This window comes from Rhinoraja longicauda, chromosome 9 (genome assembly GCF_053455715.1).
Source record: "Rhinoraja longicauda isolate Sanriku21f chromosome 9, sRhiLon1.1, whole genome shotgun sequence".
NCBI lineage: Eukaryota > Metazoa > Chordata > Chondrichthyes > Rajiformes > Arhynchobatidae > Rhinoraja > Rhinoraja longicauda.
In genome coordinates this window covers 3,314,909-3,332,317 of record NC_135961.1, presented here as the reverse complement: position 1 = coordinate 3,332,317, position 17,409 = coordinate 3,314,909, and the positions used below count along the sequence as shown (strand labels likewise).

The 17,409-nt window shown below is 41.8% G+C and overlaps 1 protein-coding gene across 4 annotated transcripts in view; it reads left to right on the top strand.

Annotated features, from left to right (window-relative positions):
- arid1b (AT-rich interactive domain 1B) overlaps positions 1–17,409 on the top strand; it is a 462,315-nt gene that overhangs the window by 410,700 nt on the left and 34,206 nt on the right. For all 4 annotated transcript variants that reach the window (XM_078404705.1, XM_078404704.1, XM_078404702.1 and 1 more), the window contains 5 exons: positions 2,642–2,814; positions 6,343–6,493; positions 8,679–8,798; positions 10,361–10,457; positions 12,913–13,699. In XM_078404705.1, coding sequence (XP_078260831.1) covers positions 2,642–2,814; positions 6,343–6,493; positions 8,679–8,798; positions 10,361–10,457; positions 12,913–13,699 — 1,328 coding nt within the window. The remainder of the gene's footprint in view (positions 1–2,641; positions 2,815–6,342; positions 6,494–8,678; positions 8,799–10,360; positions 10,458–12,912; positions 13,700–17,409) is intronic.

Below are 17,409 nucleotides of genomic sequence, written 5' to 3'. Positions count from 1 at the left end.
ATAAAGTTTTGTTCCTGTGACATCATGTTAGTTTGAAAAAAGAGGGATTAAAAAGAGAGAGAAGAAAATAAAGAAAGATAATTATGTTTTAAGATTAAATACTGCTTACATGGCAAATTATGAAAGCTTGAATGCCCTGAATCTGGAGTAGTTTAAAGATTAATCCTACACGATTTATTCAATAAACAATCGATATATTACAAATTCTTTGTCTGCCAGTACTACTTATCAATTTTTCATTACAGATTGTTGTGCGGATATTTATTATAGAAATTGACAATGTCAATTTATCATACCGTAATTAATATTGCATAAAACAAAGAGGCATGCAGCGCAGGATCATGCTGGTTGGCACACAATTATGGTGCCGAACATGATGCTAAAATAAAGTAATTTCATCTGCCTGCACATGATCCATACCCCTCCATTTCCTGCACATCCATGTGCCCATCTAAAAGCCTCTTAAATACCAATATCGTATTTACCTCCTTCCTCCACCACCACCCCTGGCAACACGTTCTAAGCACCCACCACGCTCTGTGTAAAAATCATTCCCCTCACATCTCTAAACTTTGCCCCTTTTACCTTTCCACCCTGGGAAAAAGGTTCTGAATGTCTATCCTATCAATGCCTCTCACAATTTTATATACTTCTGTCAGGTGTGTGTGTGGCCCCCCAGCCTCTGACACACCAGAGAAAACAATTCAAGTTAGTCCAACCTGATGTTATAGCTAATACCCTCCAATCCAGGCAGCATTCTGGTAAACCTCTTCTGCACCCATTTCAAAGCCTCCATTTTATTCCTCGATTGGTGCGACCGAAACTGCGCATGATATTCCAAATCCGGCCTAACCAAAGTCCACTAAAGCTGCATCATGACTTCCTAACTCTAATACTTATTGCCTCGACCCATGAAGGCAGAGCGTACACCTTCATTACCACTAAATAAAATAATTGAGCTATAAATGAAGAAAACCTGGCATGCCAAAGATTTAGTATAATGCAATAGTTTCTGGAATTATCTAATCCTAAATATTGGACTACAGAAAATAAAATTCTGAAGGTTATTTTTCAAAGTTACACACCTGTCTATAAAATAGTCAGGCTATTGTGTGTAAAGCTTATTCAGCAAGTTGAGGATTAAGGGTTAAGATTGCTGCTTCACTAATGGCTGCAAGACAGTTCGGCAGATATAACACTTACATTAAATCAAAGCAAATTATAACATACATGCATCTTATTTGGGAAAAATATCCTTAAAACAATGATGAGTAGTGGCCCAAGACAAAAGTGAGCATGTCATGCCCAATTAACATCCACATCTCCCTTTGAAATTTGACCATTGCGGTCTGCAATATGTTGCTCTCACAGTACTAATTTGAGCTTTATTGTTGGTTTAGTTATTTTTGACCCTCGTGTCGTTTGGGATCACTGGATCCCTTTATACTTGGAAGTAAATTAAGCTCACAGCAGTCTGACTCCATTTAAAAGTAAGGCTGTCATAATTATTCAATTCCTCACAGCATTATTAACTGATGCTAACAAGCTTAGAGTGGCAATAGTCCTAATATTAGGTCAGGTCAATTCTAGACCTTGCCCAGTACAACAATGATGGCAAAGATGCAACATGTTGCCATTTTATTTCTTTAATATGATGCTACTTGCATAGATCGAGTCAACTGAATGGCTCGAGTATCCAAAGTGCTGTACTTCCTCCCTCTTAATCAGGGATGTTGAGTAATGGACAACACAAAGCATTAACAGGAAAACTAGAGTTCAGCAGTTTTACACATTGCCATCTTTGTTTCTTGCCTATTGACCTCAGGAGAGACATTAACCATGTGACCCTTCCACTGATGATCATAATATAAATTGCCAAAACCAATATAATTCAACAAATTAACCGAGCAGCAGATACCCTAAGCTGATATTTGAGAGCCTACTGAAGAAATGAGGAGCTCAACATCCTGAAAGGGTGGACTAATTCTTCATTCACTGTTAGAACATAGGAAAAATAGCTACAGCATTTTGCCATCCACCCCTTTGAGCTTATTTCACAGATTTTGGCTGATTTGTATCTTAAACATGTTTATCTGCCTGTGAATTCCATAATACTCTTGCCTAACACAACTCTAACTGTTTAGAAGTGTTCAATTAACCTCAGTGAATTCTGAGTACATAAAATTCCAGACTTCCACTCATCGTGGTGCAAATAGGAACACAAACTGAAATTGTTATTGAACAAACTACCTTCTTTTTTAAAGTCATAATCACTTGCTCTGGACTCTCCCAGGAACTGAAATAGTTTCTTTATCTTCGGTAGCATATAAATTCCTTTGACCATCTTTTAACACGAAGCACACTGTCTCTCAATCCTCTACCCTGAAGGAAATATGAAATGCCTCCTTATAACATGACCCCACCGGTCGCCAACTCAGTCTGGTAAATCTCCGGTCCACCTCATCAACGATCATTGCATCCTTCGTGAGGTGGGCTGCCAAATAAAGTACAGTAGTGGCTTTATGTGATAATACAATATTGACCAAAGAAACAGTTTCTATTCTAATTTAATTTGTTTTTTGAATTTATTGGTCTCTATCAGTTTCTGAGCATCAGTGTCTCTATTTTTAACCTTGAACAGGAATAATGCAATCAGCGTGCAGGATCCCTTCTCGGATGTTAGTGACCCAGCATTTCACAAATGGGGCTCCATGACACCGAATACACCATACCAACCAGGCATGAATATGCCTGAAATGATGAATCGAATGTCATATGAACCCAATAAGGATCCCTTTGGTGGTATGAGGAAAGGTAGACAATACTTCTTTTAATTCTCCAATTTTAAAACTCCAGTCAAGACGGGAAATAGCACTCAGGAACTATGGCAGTTATGGCATAAGAAGATAGACATTGAAAGCTGGAGTAACTCAGCGGGTGGAGAAAGGAATAGGTGAAGTTTCGGGTCGAGGCCCTTCTCCAGACTGTTTTCCTGCATCCCCTCTTCCTCCATCCCTCCCCCCACCCCAGTCGTTGAACTAGTTTCAAAGCCGCCTTGTTGAGTCTCATTGTCTGTAACTCGTTTTCACCTAGCCCACAGCTAACAGTGGCCTGTTTCCTTTAACATTGTTACTTTTTTGCATAGCTTTCATTCATTTATTCCACATTTCTCTGTATCACCGTCTACATCTCTCGTTTCCCTTCGCCCTGACTATCAGTCTGAAGAAGGGTCTCGACCCAAAACGTCACCTATTCCTCTTCTCCGGAGATGCTGTCTGACCCGCTGAGTTACTCCAGCGTTTTGTGTCTATCTTTGGTTTAAACCAGCATCTGCAGTTCCTTCCTACATATTACATAAGAATATGCAGAAAGGATTGAATGAACAACCTAAATATATCAACATGAATATATTTCAATTGAATACTTTATGATTAGGGAAATCTTGCGGCACACCAGAAATATATTTATCTTACTCTGACCAGCTGAAAACCAGGAATATATATTTATAAAACATGAATATAGAATCTATTTAAGAAACTGCAGTTAAATCCTATCAGAATTGAACATCAAAATCTAAGGTAGACACAAAAAGCTGGAGAAACACAGCTGGTCAGACAGCATCTCTGGAGAAAAGGAACAGGTCGAGACCCTTCTTCAGACTGAAGTCAGAAACGTCACCTATTCCTTTTCTCTAGATATGTTGTCTGACTCGCTGAGTTACTCCAGCTTTTTGTGTCCTTCTTCGGTTTAAACCAGCATCTGCAGTTTCTTCCTGCACATCAAAATCTAAGATATGTTACCTTATTTGGAAATTCCTTTAAGCATTTAAACTCTGTTACTTCATTTTGAAAGATGTTGCCCGGCTTTGTGAAACAATCATACGACACCAGCATGGGATTGTCGTGTAAGAGTTGTCCTCACCATCTACATCTCTCAATTTTGTTGATATGAGGAGGTGCCTACTGATATTTTTTCTAACGTGCGTGCTGACAGACGGTGAAATGTGCACTAAAACCTTATGGTAATGTGACCAACCATTACAGATATTTCACATTCCACTTGCACTTCAAGCAGATAGTGCCATTTATTGCATGTTTACCCTTTAGGCATGTGTGGGACATCACAAATAAATCCTGTCATGTACTTAGTCATTCCAGCACATTATAAAATGAACTCAAAGCTGATTTCTTCCCTTTATCCTAGCTCATCGTATCATTTTCTATTGCGTCATTTCATGGCACTTATCTGCCATCAACCCAGGTTAAGAATCAATTGTGGGATCTCCTATTCAGTATGGCAGGGTGTGCAGTCATCTTTTATCATTAAAGCCAGTTTCACCAACTTAGAAAGTTTGTCCTTTTTGTACATTCAGTCAAAATGCCTTGTGTTTGATTCAGTTTGGTAAGTGCTTACATTGAATGGTTGGCCACATTTAAATCGCTTCTGCTTCTGTGAGTGCAAAGTAATCCTGATGATGCTGGAGTCTCTGCACGCATAGTCAGTCTACTGTGATTGGTGAACAATTGATGATGAATTTACTTGACTTGTCTTGATTTTATTGTTTAAATGTGCCAAATCTAAACTTGGCGAGAGATTCGAAGAAGAATCAAAGGGTGAATACTTTGTGAAGAGGATAATATTCTTCTTCTTGGAGACAACTATTCACCTCTTCCTTACCAGCCAATTATAACCTGCTGGCTGCATGCTCGTTTCTTGTTCCATTGTGCATTGAAAGCGTGAGCTTAATTAAAACCTATAAGTCATTGATTACCTTCAGATTTCCTTTCTCCACCATTGGTTATTCTCCAACTTAATTACATGCCAGTTTCAATTAACATCATCTTCTGGTTTTGCCTAATACTGCTCTGACTTTAAGAGTTCCAGAGACCAAGCCACCTGAATCGAGATCCACTGTGCATTTATCATTTGAATTTCTTGATAATATGCTTTACCGGGGGAAGGTATCATTTAACTGAGATTTGCCCAGTCTCTGGACTTGTGAATAATTAATCTAACGTTTTTTAATCTCCAACTGTGCACCATTTCCTTTAATCAGTCTTTAACACCGTCTTCACACTGTTTCATATAATCTACTTATGTAACATTGGAAGTGTGGTGATGTAGGAATATAGGAACATGCCTTGTAACATGTGGATGGTTGTGTTTTTTTTAATATATCGATACCATTTAACTGAAATATGATCAGAATAGTCCAATATTATCATAAACTAGCAAAAGAAATCTAACAAATCTACCATCTTCTTCAACCTATATGAACAGTATCCTAATGAGCAATTTTAATGCACATGAGGGGCATAGTGATTAGTTAGTTAACACTGGCACGGTGGCGCAGCGGAAGAGCCACTGCCTTACAGGCCAGAGACCCGGGTTCCATCCTGACTGCGGGTGCTGTCTGTACGGAGTTTGTACGTTCTCCCCGTGACCTGCGTGGGTTTTCCCGAAAGATCTTCGGTTTCCTCCCACATTCCAAAGATGTACAAGTTTTGTAGGTTAATTGGCTCGGTATAAATGTAAATTGTCCTTAGTGTGTGTAGGGTAGTGTCAGTGTGCAGGGATCGCTGGTCGGCACGGACTCGGTGGGCCAAAGGGCCTGTTTCCATGCTGTGTCTCTAAACTAAACTAAATATATCATGGAATTATTTAAATTGCTTTGCTATCGTCATGATGGGCGTTGAACTAATGGCTCTGGGTTATAAGTCCAGGCTCTGGATTACTAGTTTAATAACATAAATACCATGCCTCCATAACGTGGACACAATTATATGTCAGTTCCACAAAATATATCTGATGGAAAATCTCTGGATTTCTCATATAGAGTTTCATTGCATTGTCATTAAAGAAAATTCCAAATTCCAGCTTCAGTAAGGGAATAGGAGACAATGTTGTGTGTAAGTCCATTATATAGGTGAGCTTTTTGCAGTAACTCTTTGATCTGAGGCATTTTCATGAGTACATCTGTTACTCTGACCTTGCGCTTCCTTTGAAGGCATTATGCTGTACCTCATCTGACTGCATCAGTGCTTGCCTCATTTGCAATTTTACACAAATTAAATCCATCATTACTTTTTCCTGGGCTATCTGATGAAGTAATATTTGAGTTCATGTCAAGATCACAATGACGTTTATTCAAGCTGTTTTAGTAATCCCATCATTCTAGGATTTACGGGGTAACTTTTCTGTCTGTCTCAAATCTAAAACTTTCGATGTACTGTGAGAAATGTGAAGAAAGACGTTATTACTGTCATTTGTAGTACTATATTCAAATTTGTATTTTGCCACATGAACTCTATTTTTAAAATAACTTGACTTATTTCACCATAGTGCCTGGAAGTAATGACCCTTTTATGCCTCCTGGAGTAATGCCTAACAGTGGGATGCAGGATCTGTACAACCGTTCTCCATCGGCAGCAATGGGCAACATGAGTATGGGCCAGCGGCAACAGTATGCTTATGGATCGGGCTACGACAGGAGGTAAATAAGACGTCATGGATTTTTAAAAATTAAAAATGACAATGTTTTCATTTATCGAGTTGAGTGCGGAACAGGTCACTTTTATTTTTGCTCCTCGTGGTAGCACCATTTTAATTCCATCTCAGGATGCAGAAGTCCTGACAAACATTTATTGTTCACTCTGTCCTGAAGGTAATGGAACTTGAATGGCTGCATTTCTGGTGCTCTTACCACCGGTTGATCGGATGCTAGTACAGCAGGTCAGGCAGCATCTCAGGAGAGAAGGAATCGGCGACGTTTTGGGTCGAGACCCTTCTTCAGACTGAATAGACAATAGACAATAGGTGCAGGAGGAGGCCATTTGGTACTTCGGGCCAGCACCGCCATTCAATGTGCATGGCTGATCATTCTCAATCAGTACCCCGTTCCGGTGGGCCAAAGGGTCTTTGGAGAAGAGTCTCGACCCGAAACATCGCCCATTCCTTCTCTCCTGAGATGCTGCCTGACCTGCTGAGTTACTCCAGCATTTTGTGAATAAATACCTTCGATTTGTACCAGCATCTGCAGTTATTTTCTTACACGGATGCTAGTACAGTAAACCCTCATTATAATGGACCCTCATTATTGTTGATTGTCAGTTGAAAACCGAGTAAGGTTTTATCATTGTATGTGGTTATAAGGTCATATGTGAAAGGAGCAGAATTAGGCCATTCGGTCCATCAAGTTTACTCTGCCATTCAATCATGGCTGATCTATCTCTCCCTCCTAACCCCATTCTCCTGCCTTCTCCCCATAACCCCTGGCACCCGTACTAATCACTAATCTATCAATCTCTGCCTTAAAAATATCCATTGACTTGGTTTTCAATAACGTTCTCATTGTGATTGAAGGATCCAGCAAAGTTTCATCAGATTGCTTCTTGGGATGGTAGACTTGCGATAACAGGAAACATTAAGCAGACTGGCATACCCTGTTTCAAAGAATGAGAAGCATTCCCATTGAAATGTTAAACAAATAGTAGTTTGGGGGCTTGACAGGCTAGATGCAGGTTTGATATTCCTCACGGATCAGATGTGTGAAAATAGTTTACAAATTAAGAGGCTAACCAAGGGGCTCAGTTGCTGAGTATATTCGCGGCAAAAGGTAATGGATTTGATTGTAAGGGTGCGCAGTTCTGGAGTTGTGATATTACTGAATGAAGTGCATAAAGGCTCAGATGATCAACTCCTTTTCCCGTTTCCAACGTTAAAATATTGGGTTTTTTTTGTTAAAGTTTCAGACTTGTCCACTCACACGCACAAAAAATTTATAGTCCTCTGTGATTTCATAGGATTGAGCCCAAATTTAACTGTAGTAAGAAAAAAGTATTTCGACTTGTTCGAGTCTGTCTAATGGCAAGATCTTCAGACAGGGAAGAAATCCAAGTTAAATGGGGTTAAATATGAAAAAGAAAATGACACATTTAATATGAAACCAACAACTCAGTTTTGGTCTCCTAATCTGAGGAAAGACATTCTAGCCTTAGAGAGAGTACAGAGAAGGATCACCAGATTGATCCCTGGGATGGCAGGACTTTCATATGAAGAAAGACTGGATAGACTAGACTTATACTCGCTGGAATTTAGAAGACTGGGGGGGATCTTATAGAAACATATAAAATTCTTAAGTGGTTGGAGAGGCTAGATGCGGGAAGATTGTTCCCAATGTTGGGGAAGTCCAGAACCAGGGGTCACAGCTTAAGGATAAGGAGGAAGTCTTTTAGGACCGAGATGAGAAAACATTTCTTCACACAGAGAGTGGTGAGTTTGTGGAATTCTCTGCCACAGAAGGTAGTTGAGGCCAGTTCATTGGCTATATTTAAGAGGGAGTTAGATGTGGCCCTTGTGGCTAAAGGGATCAGGGGGTATGGAGAGAAGGCAGGTACAGGTTATTGAGCTGGATGATCAGCCATGATCATATTGAATGGCGGTGCAGGCTCGAAGGGCCGAATGGCCTACTCCTGCACCTATTTTCTATGTTTCTAAGTGCTTTATAAGTTGCTATTACATCTACAACATGAGTTTGGTATTATAGAATAAGAAAGCATTATATGCAATCACATAGATTTTTTTCTGGATCTTTGCACGTTGTACTTGGGTCAGCAATTTCCACTGCATGCAACCCCGTGGATATATTTGAAAAAACAAAATCTGTGTTCTTATTCTAGGTCTGAACATGGAATGGGTCCAGAGGGCACTATGGGTCCTCCAGGTGGTCAGTCTAACATGATACCTTCCAACAATGACCCAAGCATGTACTCGCCAAACCGCTATCCTGCACAGCAAAGGTAATTCCTAACAAATTATGTTTCAGTGTCAAGTTAGTATATTATAGAAACATAGAAACATAGACAATAGGTGCAGGAGTAGGCCATTTGGCCCTTCAAGCCAGCACCGCCATTCAATGTGATCATGGCTGATCATTCTCAATCAGTACCCCGTTCCTGCCTTCTCCCCATAACCCCTGATCTCTTTAGCCACAAGGGCCACATCTAACTCCCTCTTAAATATAACCAATGAACTGGCCTCAACTACCTTCTGTGGCAGAGAATTCCACAGATTCACCGCTCTCTGTGTGAAAATTATTAAACACCTGAAGGTATTTATTCACAAAATGCTGGAGTAACTCAGCAGGTCAGGCATCATCTCAGGAGAGAAGGAATGGGCGACGTTTCGGGTCGAGACCCTTCTTCAGTCTGAAGAAGGGTCTTGACCCGAAACGTCGCCCATTCCTTCTCTCCTGAGATGCTGCCTGACCTGCTGAGTTACTCCAGCATTTTGTGAATAAATACCTTCGATTTGTACCAGCATTTGCAGTTATTTTCTTACATTAAACACCTGAGATATTTTTCCTTGTTTCTGCCTTTTCTCTCCAGAATTTAGTATGTCGGGAGCAATAATGTTCCGACATTTCAAATCGGTAATAATTTGTGAAACAAGCAAAGGACCAGATTGACTATGATGTCAATTTTTAGTTTCGTTTCGTTTAGAGATACTGCTCGGAAACAGGCCCTTCGGCCCACCGAGTCCGCACCGACCAGCGATCCCCGCACACTAACACTATCCTACACACACCGGGGACAATTTACATTTATGCCAAGCCAATTAACCTACGATTGACTTTACATCTTTGGAGTGTGGGAGGAAACTGAAGAACTCAGAGAAAACCCTCACAGGTCACGGGAAGAACATGCAAACTCTGTACAGACAAGCACCCATAGTTAGGCTCGAACCCAGGTTCTCTGGCGCTATGAGGCATTAGCTCCACCGCTACGCCACCGTGCCGGCCTAATTCTTCTATGTTCTCTTCAGTGTTAAGACTTAATTACTGAAATACTGTTGTAATTCACTAGCTCCATTCCCACCTCACTCCTAGGAGAAAAGAGGCATTTTGAGTCTATTTGCCAGGCAAGTAGGATGGTGGCTAGTGCCTAGATGCCTTCCATCTAGCTTACTCAAACACTACCCATGCCTGAGATGATTTTTTTTGTTGTGCTGTACCTTAAATTTGCCAGCTGACACCCCACGAATGAATTTTAAAATAAGCATCATCAATAGTCCGAAACATGCTACCTGAGGAGAGTACTCTATCTGCTAACTTAATGGTAATTCTAACTTGCCATTTCATAATACTCTTGTTTGCAGAACCAGAAAGACTATAATTTTTGACTGTTCATCACGGTTTCACTGATCTCCAGATGAAACTGTTACCTAAAATTAAATGAAGGGAAAAACATTGAACTAACAATATGTTAAATGAATGTTTGGTTTGCATTCAATTTATTTGTTCGGAACTGTATTTTCTATTCACCTTGAGAGATACACAATGGTGCAAACATTTTTCCTGTAGGCATGATCTTTATGGGCAACAATATCCAGGCCAAGGACCCCCTACAGGTCAGACGCCATATGGAGCACATCAAACTGGGATGTACCCCCAGCAACAGGTAAGGCAATCTGTAGAGTTACCACTGATGAACATAATACAAATATTCCAACGAAATCCAATGGAATAATGATAATTTTCCCTTTTTTAATATTGTCCAGTGGGTTCATTTTAGTGCGCAGTAGTTTTCTGATAAATCTATCCATCATCATGGAATGTCAACCTTTTACATAGAAACATAGAAAATAGGTGCAGGAGTAGGCCATTCGGCCCTTCGAGCCAGCACCGCCATTCAATATGATCATGGCTGATCATCCAACTCAGTATCCTGTACCTGCCTTCTCTCCATACCCCCTGATCCCTTTAACCACAAGGACCACATCTAACTCCCTCTTAAATATAGCCAATGAACTGGCCTCAACTACCCTCTGTGGCAGAGAATTCCACAGATTCACCACTCTCTGTGTGAAAAAAAACTTTCTCATCTCGGTCCTAAAAGACATCCCCCTTATCCGAAAAACTGTGACCCCTTGTTCTGGACTTCCCCAACATCGGGAACAATCTTCCTGCATCTAGCCTGTCCAACCCCTTAAGAATTCTGTAAGTTTCTATAAGATCCCCCCTCAATCTTCTAAATTCCAGCGAGTACAAGCCGAGTCTATCCAGTCTTTCTTCATATGAAAGTCCTGCCATCCCAGGAATCAATCTGGTGAACCTTCTCTGTACTCCCTCTATGGTAAGAATGTCTTTACATATTCCTTTTACATATTTACGAGATGTCACTTCACACACATACTTCTGACTCAGTCAAGTGTTGTTGGACAACACAAATGTTTTTCCTTAATGATGTCAAAAAAACACCTTGTCGATAAAATGAACTTTTTTTTTGCATTCACAAAATCCATTATTTTACATTTAAAGAACATGGGAATGGGAATGTCATTTGGCCCTTTGAACCATTTCTGTCTTTCACGAAGGTAGACACAAAATGCTGGAGTAACTCAGCGGACCAGGCAGCATCTCGGGAAAGAAGGAATGGGTGACGTTTCGGGTCGAGACCCTTCTTCAGTCTGAAGAAGGGTCTCGACCCAAAACGTCACCCATTCCTTCTCTCCCGAGATGCTGCCTGACCCGCTGAGTTACTCCAGCATTTTGTGTCTACCTTTGATTTAAACCAGCATCTGCAGTTTTTTTCCTATCTTTCACTGAGTTCTGTATTAAACCGTGATCCAACTCCATCTACTTGCCTTTTCGCACATTAGCTTAGTAGTTTTGACTATCGATATCAGATTTATTTTTTTAAACCACTAGCTTATCAGTCCTTATGAACAGTGATTCCAAACGTATTTATTTTAATACAATTTCTGCCTTCCATTATAAAACCGCTGAAATGCTGTACCAGGGTGCGTCCATTGCCTACAGAAGTACTGTGATCGTCAGCTTGGGAATTTAACTCCTAGAAAATCAAGCATGTGTTTTTTAGTGCTGAACTGTTCTGGATTCTAAATTAGCCCATATTCAGTGAATTAATTTGACAGGCAAATTTCCATCAGTTAGACCGTCAGACCAAGGTTACAGCAATCAGTTTCAAAATTAGATTCATTGATCTTGCTTTCTCTATTTCATGATAGTTTTGAATTGAAAACTTGCCTTTCGTTCTCATTCATTCGTGCTTTAAGCATTAATTCGGAAGTCACACAGTCACTCACAGAATGTTTCCGTTTAGTGCATGCTGTGATTATCCAGTTTGTGTGGCAGTCACGGATGGTGTGTCAAACAGCCTGGCCTGGAAATTTAGATATTTTGATGTCATGTTGATCAGCAAATTTAAACATGACAATGTTTTAGTCACAAAATTGGATTCAACATTTACCTGCAAAGCAGGTTAATTCTCTTTGAGCGGCATGATTATCATTTCTAGAAGCGATACTCAAACAACCATGCTTGTGCCCAGCTTGAGTATAATGTAGATCTTACTTCCAGTTAAAAGTGCGGTATATTTTTAACATTGAAATTAATAATGGTTCTTTGTACTTGTCCTTTACCTTCCTTCTTGTGCTTTGCTCTGTTATTCCATGACCAAGCTTCCTTACCTTCCATTCTCATCCCATTCTATCACTTAATGTTCACAAAATGCTGGAGTAACTCAGCAGGTCAGGCAGCATCTCCCGAGATGCTGCCTGACCTGCTGAGTTACTCCAGCATTTTGTGAATAAATCGATTTGTACCAGCATCTGCAGTTATTTTCTTATACTATCACTTAATGTTTCTTCCTTTGCTCTGTTTCATTCTTTACCACTCCCCTCTGGAGCTCCCCTCTACTTTTGAAAACCTTCTGTGGAAGGTGGTCGGAATGGCTCGTTAATTCTGTTTCTCTGTCCGCAGAGCCTTGGTGTTTCCAGCGTTTGCACTTTATTTCTTAATGTTTCTTCTACAAAGATGTTCCAAATGCTGAACATAGAACAGTACACTGTATGATTATCTGCACAAATATTCATCGTTATTTTTGTTTCAAGGTGCAGAATTATAAACGGCCCATGGAGGGCATGTATGGCCCCCCACCAAAACGTCATGAGAGTGACATGTACAATGTACAATATAGTAGCCAGCAGCAGGAAATGTACAATCAATATGGCAATGCTTATACTGGACCCGACAGGAGATCCATGCAAAGTCAGTACCCATTGACGTATAACCGAGACAGAATGCAGGGTCCAGGTCCAATGCAACAGCACGGAATGCCACCGCAAATGATGGGAGGACCGATGCAAGTGTCGTCCACTGAAGGGCCGCAGCAGGGGATGTGGCAATCAAGGAACGATATGCCTTATCAATATCCAAACAGGCAAGGCCCGGGAGGCCCCCCCCAGGCGTCGCCGTATGCAGGGATGAACCGCACTGAGGAAATGATGTTACCCGATCAGAGAATGAATCACGAAGGTCAATGGCCTTCGCATATGAACCAACGGCAGCCTTCGTACATGCCTTCCGCTTCCATGGCTCCCATCACACGGCCGTCTCAGTCTTCCTACCAGACTCCCCCTTCAATGCCAAACCACATTTCCAGGGCTCCCAGTCCAGCTCCATTTCAACGGTCTCTAGAAAGCAGAATGTCTCCCAATAAATCCCCTTACATGTCGTCCATGAAGATGCAGAAAGTTGGACCTCCGGTTCAAGCCTCTCAGGTTGCTGTTCCACATCATCCTCCCTCTGTAATGCGGGAGATCACCTTTCCGCCTGGTTCAGTGGAAGCATCACAACTGCTCTTAAAAGCAAGGCGAAAACTTACCTCAAAAGATACTGGTAAAAACTTTTTACATTTAAATCAAGTTTGAGTTAATGATGTAGTTATTGATAATAACTTCGGTGTTAAATTCAAAACTTTGAATAATTTACATGTGAGAAAATATGCAATAGTTTTTTTAAGAAAGGTCATGGGATGGTCCAAATGCTGAACATAGAACAGTACAGCACAAGAATAGGCCCTTCAACCCACAATATCTGTGCTGAACATAATGCCACGACCATCTCTTATCTACCTGAGTATAATCCATCTCCCTCCATTCCCTGCATATCCATATGCCTATCCAAAAGCCTCTTCAACGCCACTCTGTATCTGCGCAAACCACCAATCATGTAGTCCATTCTAGGCACCCAACATCCTCTGAGTAAAAAAACTTGCCCCGCCACCCTTCTATAAACTTTTCCATTAAAAGCTGTGCCCTCCAGAATTTGCAAAGAGAGCAAAGAGGTCCTTCTGCAGTTGTATAGGGCCCTAGTGAGGCCGCACCTGGTGTACTGTGCAGTTTTGGTCTCCAAATTTGAGGAAGGATATTCTTGCTATTGAGGGCGTGCAGCGTAGGTTTACTAGGTTAATTCCCGGAATGGCGGGACTGTCGTATGTTGAAAGACACGAGCGGCTAGGCTTGTATACACTGGAATTTAGAAGGATGAGAGGTGATCTTATCGAAACGTATAAGATTATTAAGGGGTTGGACACGTTGGAGGCAGGAAACATGTTCCCAATGTTGGGGGAGTCCAGAACAAGGGGCCACAGTTTAAGAATAAGGGGTAGGCCATTTACAACGGAGATGAGGAAAAACTTTTTCAGTCAGAGAGTTGTGAATCTGTGGAATTCTCTGCCTCAGAAGGCAGTGGAGGCCAATTCGCTGAATGCATTCAAGAGAGTGCTAGATAGAGCTCTTAAGGATAGCGGAGTCAGGGGGTATGGGGAGAAGGCAGGAACGGGGTACTGATTGAGAATGATCAGCCATGATCACATTGAATGGCGGTGCTGGCTCGAAGGGCCGAATGGCCTACTCCAGCACCTATTGTCTATTGTTAAACATAGAAACATAGAAAATAGGTGCAGGAGGAGGCCATTCGGCCCTTCAAGCCAGCACCGCCATTCATTGTGATCATGGCTGATCATCCACAATCAATAACCCGTGCCTGCCTTCTCCCCATATCCCTTGATTCCAGTAGCCCCTAGAGCTCTATCTAACTTTCTTTTTTTATTTCTCAGCTCCACCCACATAGCCTCAATGGATAAACCATCTGTACTGTAATTTCGGACTACTGCCATGACATTGTCCTTAATTAATAAAGCAACACCCCCTCCCCTGTACCCCCGCCTCTAACTTGCCTGTTGCATCTGTACCCTGGGGCATTAAGCCAGGTTTCCCTAACGGCTACAGTGTCCCAGTTGCACGTAACTATCCAAGCCCTGAGTCCATCTGACTTATCTGTCAGCCCTCACGTTAAAATAAATGAAAATTCAATCCAGCAGTCCTTTCTCGCTTCCTGCCAAGCACCTGCCTGTCCTGTCCACTGAATTTTTTGTCATCACCTTGCACACTGACACCCAGCCTCTCGCCTGCCTCAGCCCTGCGTTGGATCGCACCTCCCCCGTCAATCCAGTTTAAACCCACCCGAGTAGCACTAACAAACCTGCCTGCCCGGAGGTGGCACGGTGGCGCAGCGGTAGAGTTGCTGCCTTACAGCGAATGCAGCGCCGGAGACACAGGTTCGATCCTGACTACGGGCGCCGTCTGTACGGAGTTTGTACGTTCTCCCCGTGACCTGCGTGGGTTTTCTCCGAGATCTTCGGTTTCCTCCCACACTCCAAAGACGTGCAGGTATGTACGTTAATTGACTGGGTAAATGTAAAAATTGTCCCTAGTGTGTGTAGGATAGTGTTAGTGTACGGGGATCGCTGGGCGGCGCGGACTCGGTGGGCCGAAGGGCCTGTTTCCGCGCTGTATCTCTGAATCTAAATCTGCCAGGCCGTTGGTCGCCCTCCAGTCCAAACCATCCCTCTTGTACAGGTCACTCTGCCCCAGAAGAAATCCCAATGGTCCAAAAATCTGAATCCCTGGCCTCTGCACCAACTCCTCAGCCACACATTCCTCACTACCACATGGCACTGGGAGTCATCTGGAGATCTCTACCAAGAGGTTGTGCTGTTTAACATTTTGCCTACCTCCTGTGTTCATTCTGCAGGGACCTCATCCCTTTTCCTACCCATGTCATTTGTGCCAACATGTGCAACTAATTCTGGCTACTCACCAGATGCTCAGAGACATCATGAATATATGCTACAGGGTCTGGACCCGAAACGTCACCCATTCCTTCTCTCCAGAGATGCTACCTGACCCGCTGAGTTTCTCCAGTATTTTGTGTCGATATGAAATAATTATTGTTGCAACAAGTTCTGGAATGATTGCAGTAAACATGAGGTGCAGACCCTCAAGGATATGAAAACTACAGCACCTGCCTACAAAGATCTCTGGATTTTTTTTTTGTCTCGAGACAGCAGAAGAAAATATTAATAAAATTCACAGATTTGAATGGAGACATGCAGATAAGATCAGAAGGGAATGTTATTTTGTGGTCTATGAAACCAAACTTTCGATTAGCCAAACTTGTGTTTCTCTGAGCCAGCCTCCAGTTCAGGTATTCAATTTCGTGCTGTGATATGAATTGGTATTAGAAAGGACATGAAAACTTTACTTCTTGTGAAAACATTGGCGGTGTTTCTCTGTTAAGATCTGTAAAGAATTTAGATTTCTCTCTTGTGTTAGACCTCCCTGTTTTACATTACAATGTGGTTAATACCTTGATCCTGTGTATATTTTTGCTGCCCTTTCCATCGTACATTTCTGTGTGTGACAGCAAACTTGACCCTTAAGTCTGTAGGTTATAGATTCAAGCCACACGTCAAAGACTTAAGTGCCTGTACCACTTAGGCGATTTTTTAGGCGACTGCCAGCGACTGTCAAAGTCGTAGCAGATCGCCAACATTTTCTTTTACCCTACGACAATGACCACAACAATGCCCCTGGCTAAGAGATTACACCGTCTTTGGAAACATCGCAAAATTCCCACGCTTATCACTTCTCCGACGTCCTAATTTTCGCTGAAATCACTGACAAGTCTGTAATTACTTGAGAGTTTTGAAATATAACATCTTGCCCGGGTTACTTGAAAACCAAGCTTCACGGTAACAAGGCATAAACTGGATTGACTTCCAGTTTACTAATAGCAGTATTAAGAAATTATGGTTAAATGGATTTTTGTGTGGAGTGTGGGCATTCTTTGAAAATGTACGGGAGATGCATATCTGGTTTCTGGGTTGCATATCTGGGTTGGGAGCCCACTTTAAAAGTAATCGCTGATGGCCATAAACATCACGAAATTCCCTACCTGACCGTCAAACTGTCGCCTCCAATCTACCTGTCAAATGTCCTGACGGTAAATCAATTGGTTAAACTCAAGTATTTTATGGTATCTTCAAATTACTTTACTTAATTTAATATTACGTGCTTCTAAATGCATCTGCGACAACCTAGCAAACCTGGGGACAGCATGCGACAGACAGCGCCCGCAATAAGCAACGATACCTGGCGACAAGCCAGCTGTCGCCGAGAAATTTCATACCGGTTGGTTTCTCAGCGACGCGCCGAGATCCACTACGATTCTTTGAAGACTCCTCACGATCATGCCAGCGACAC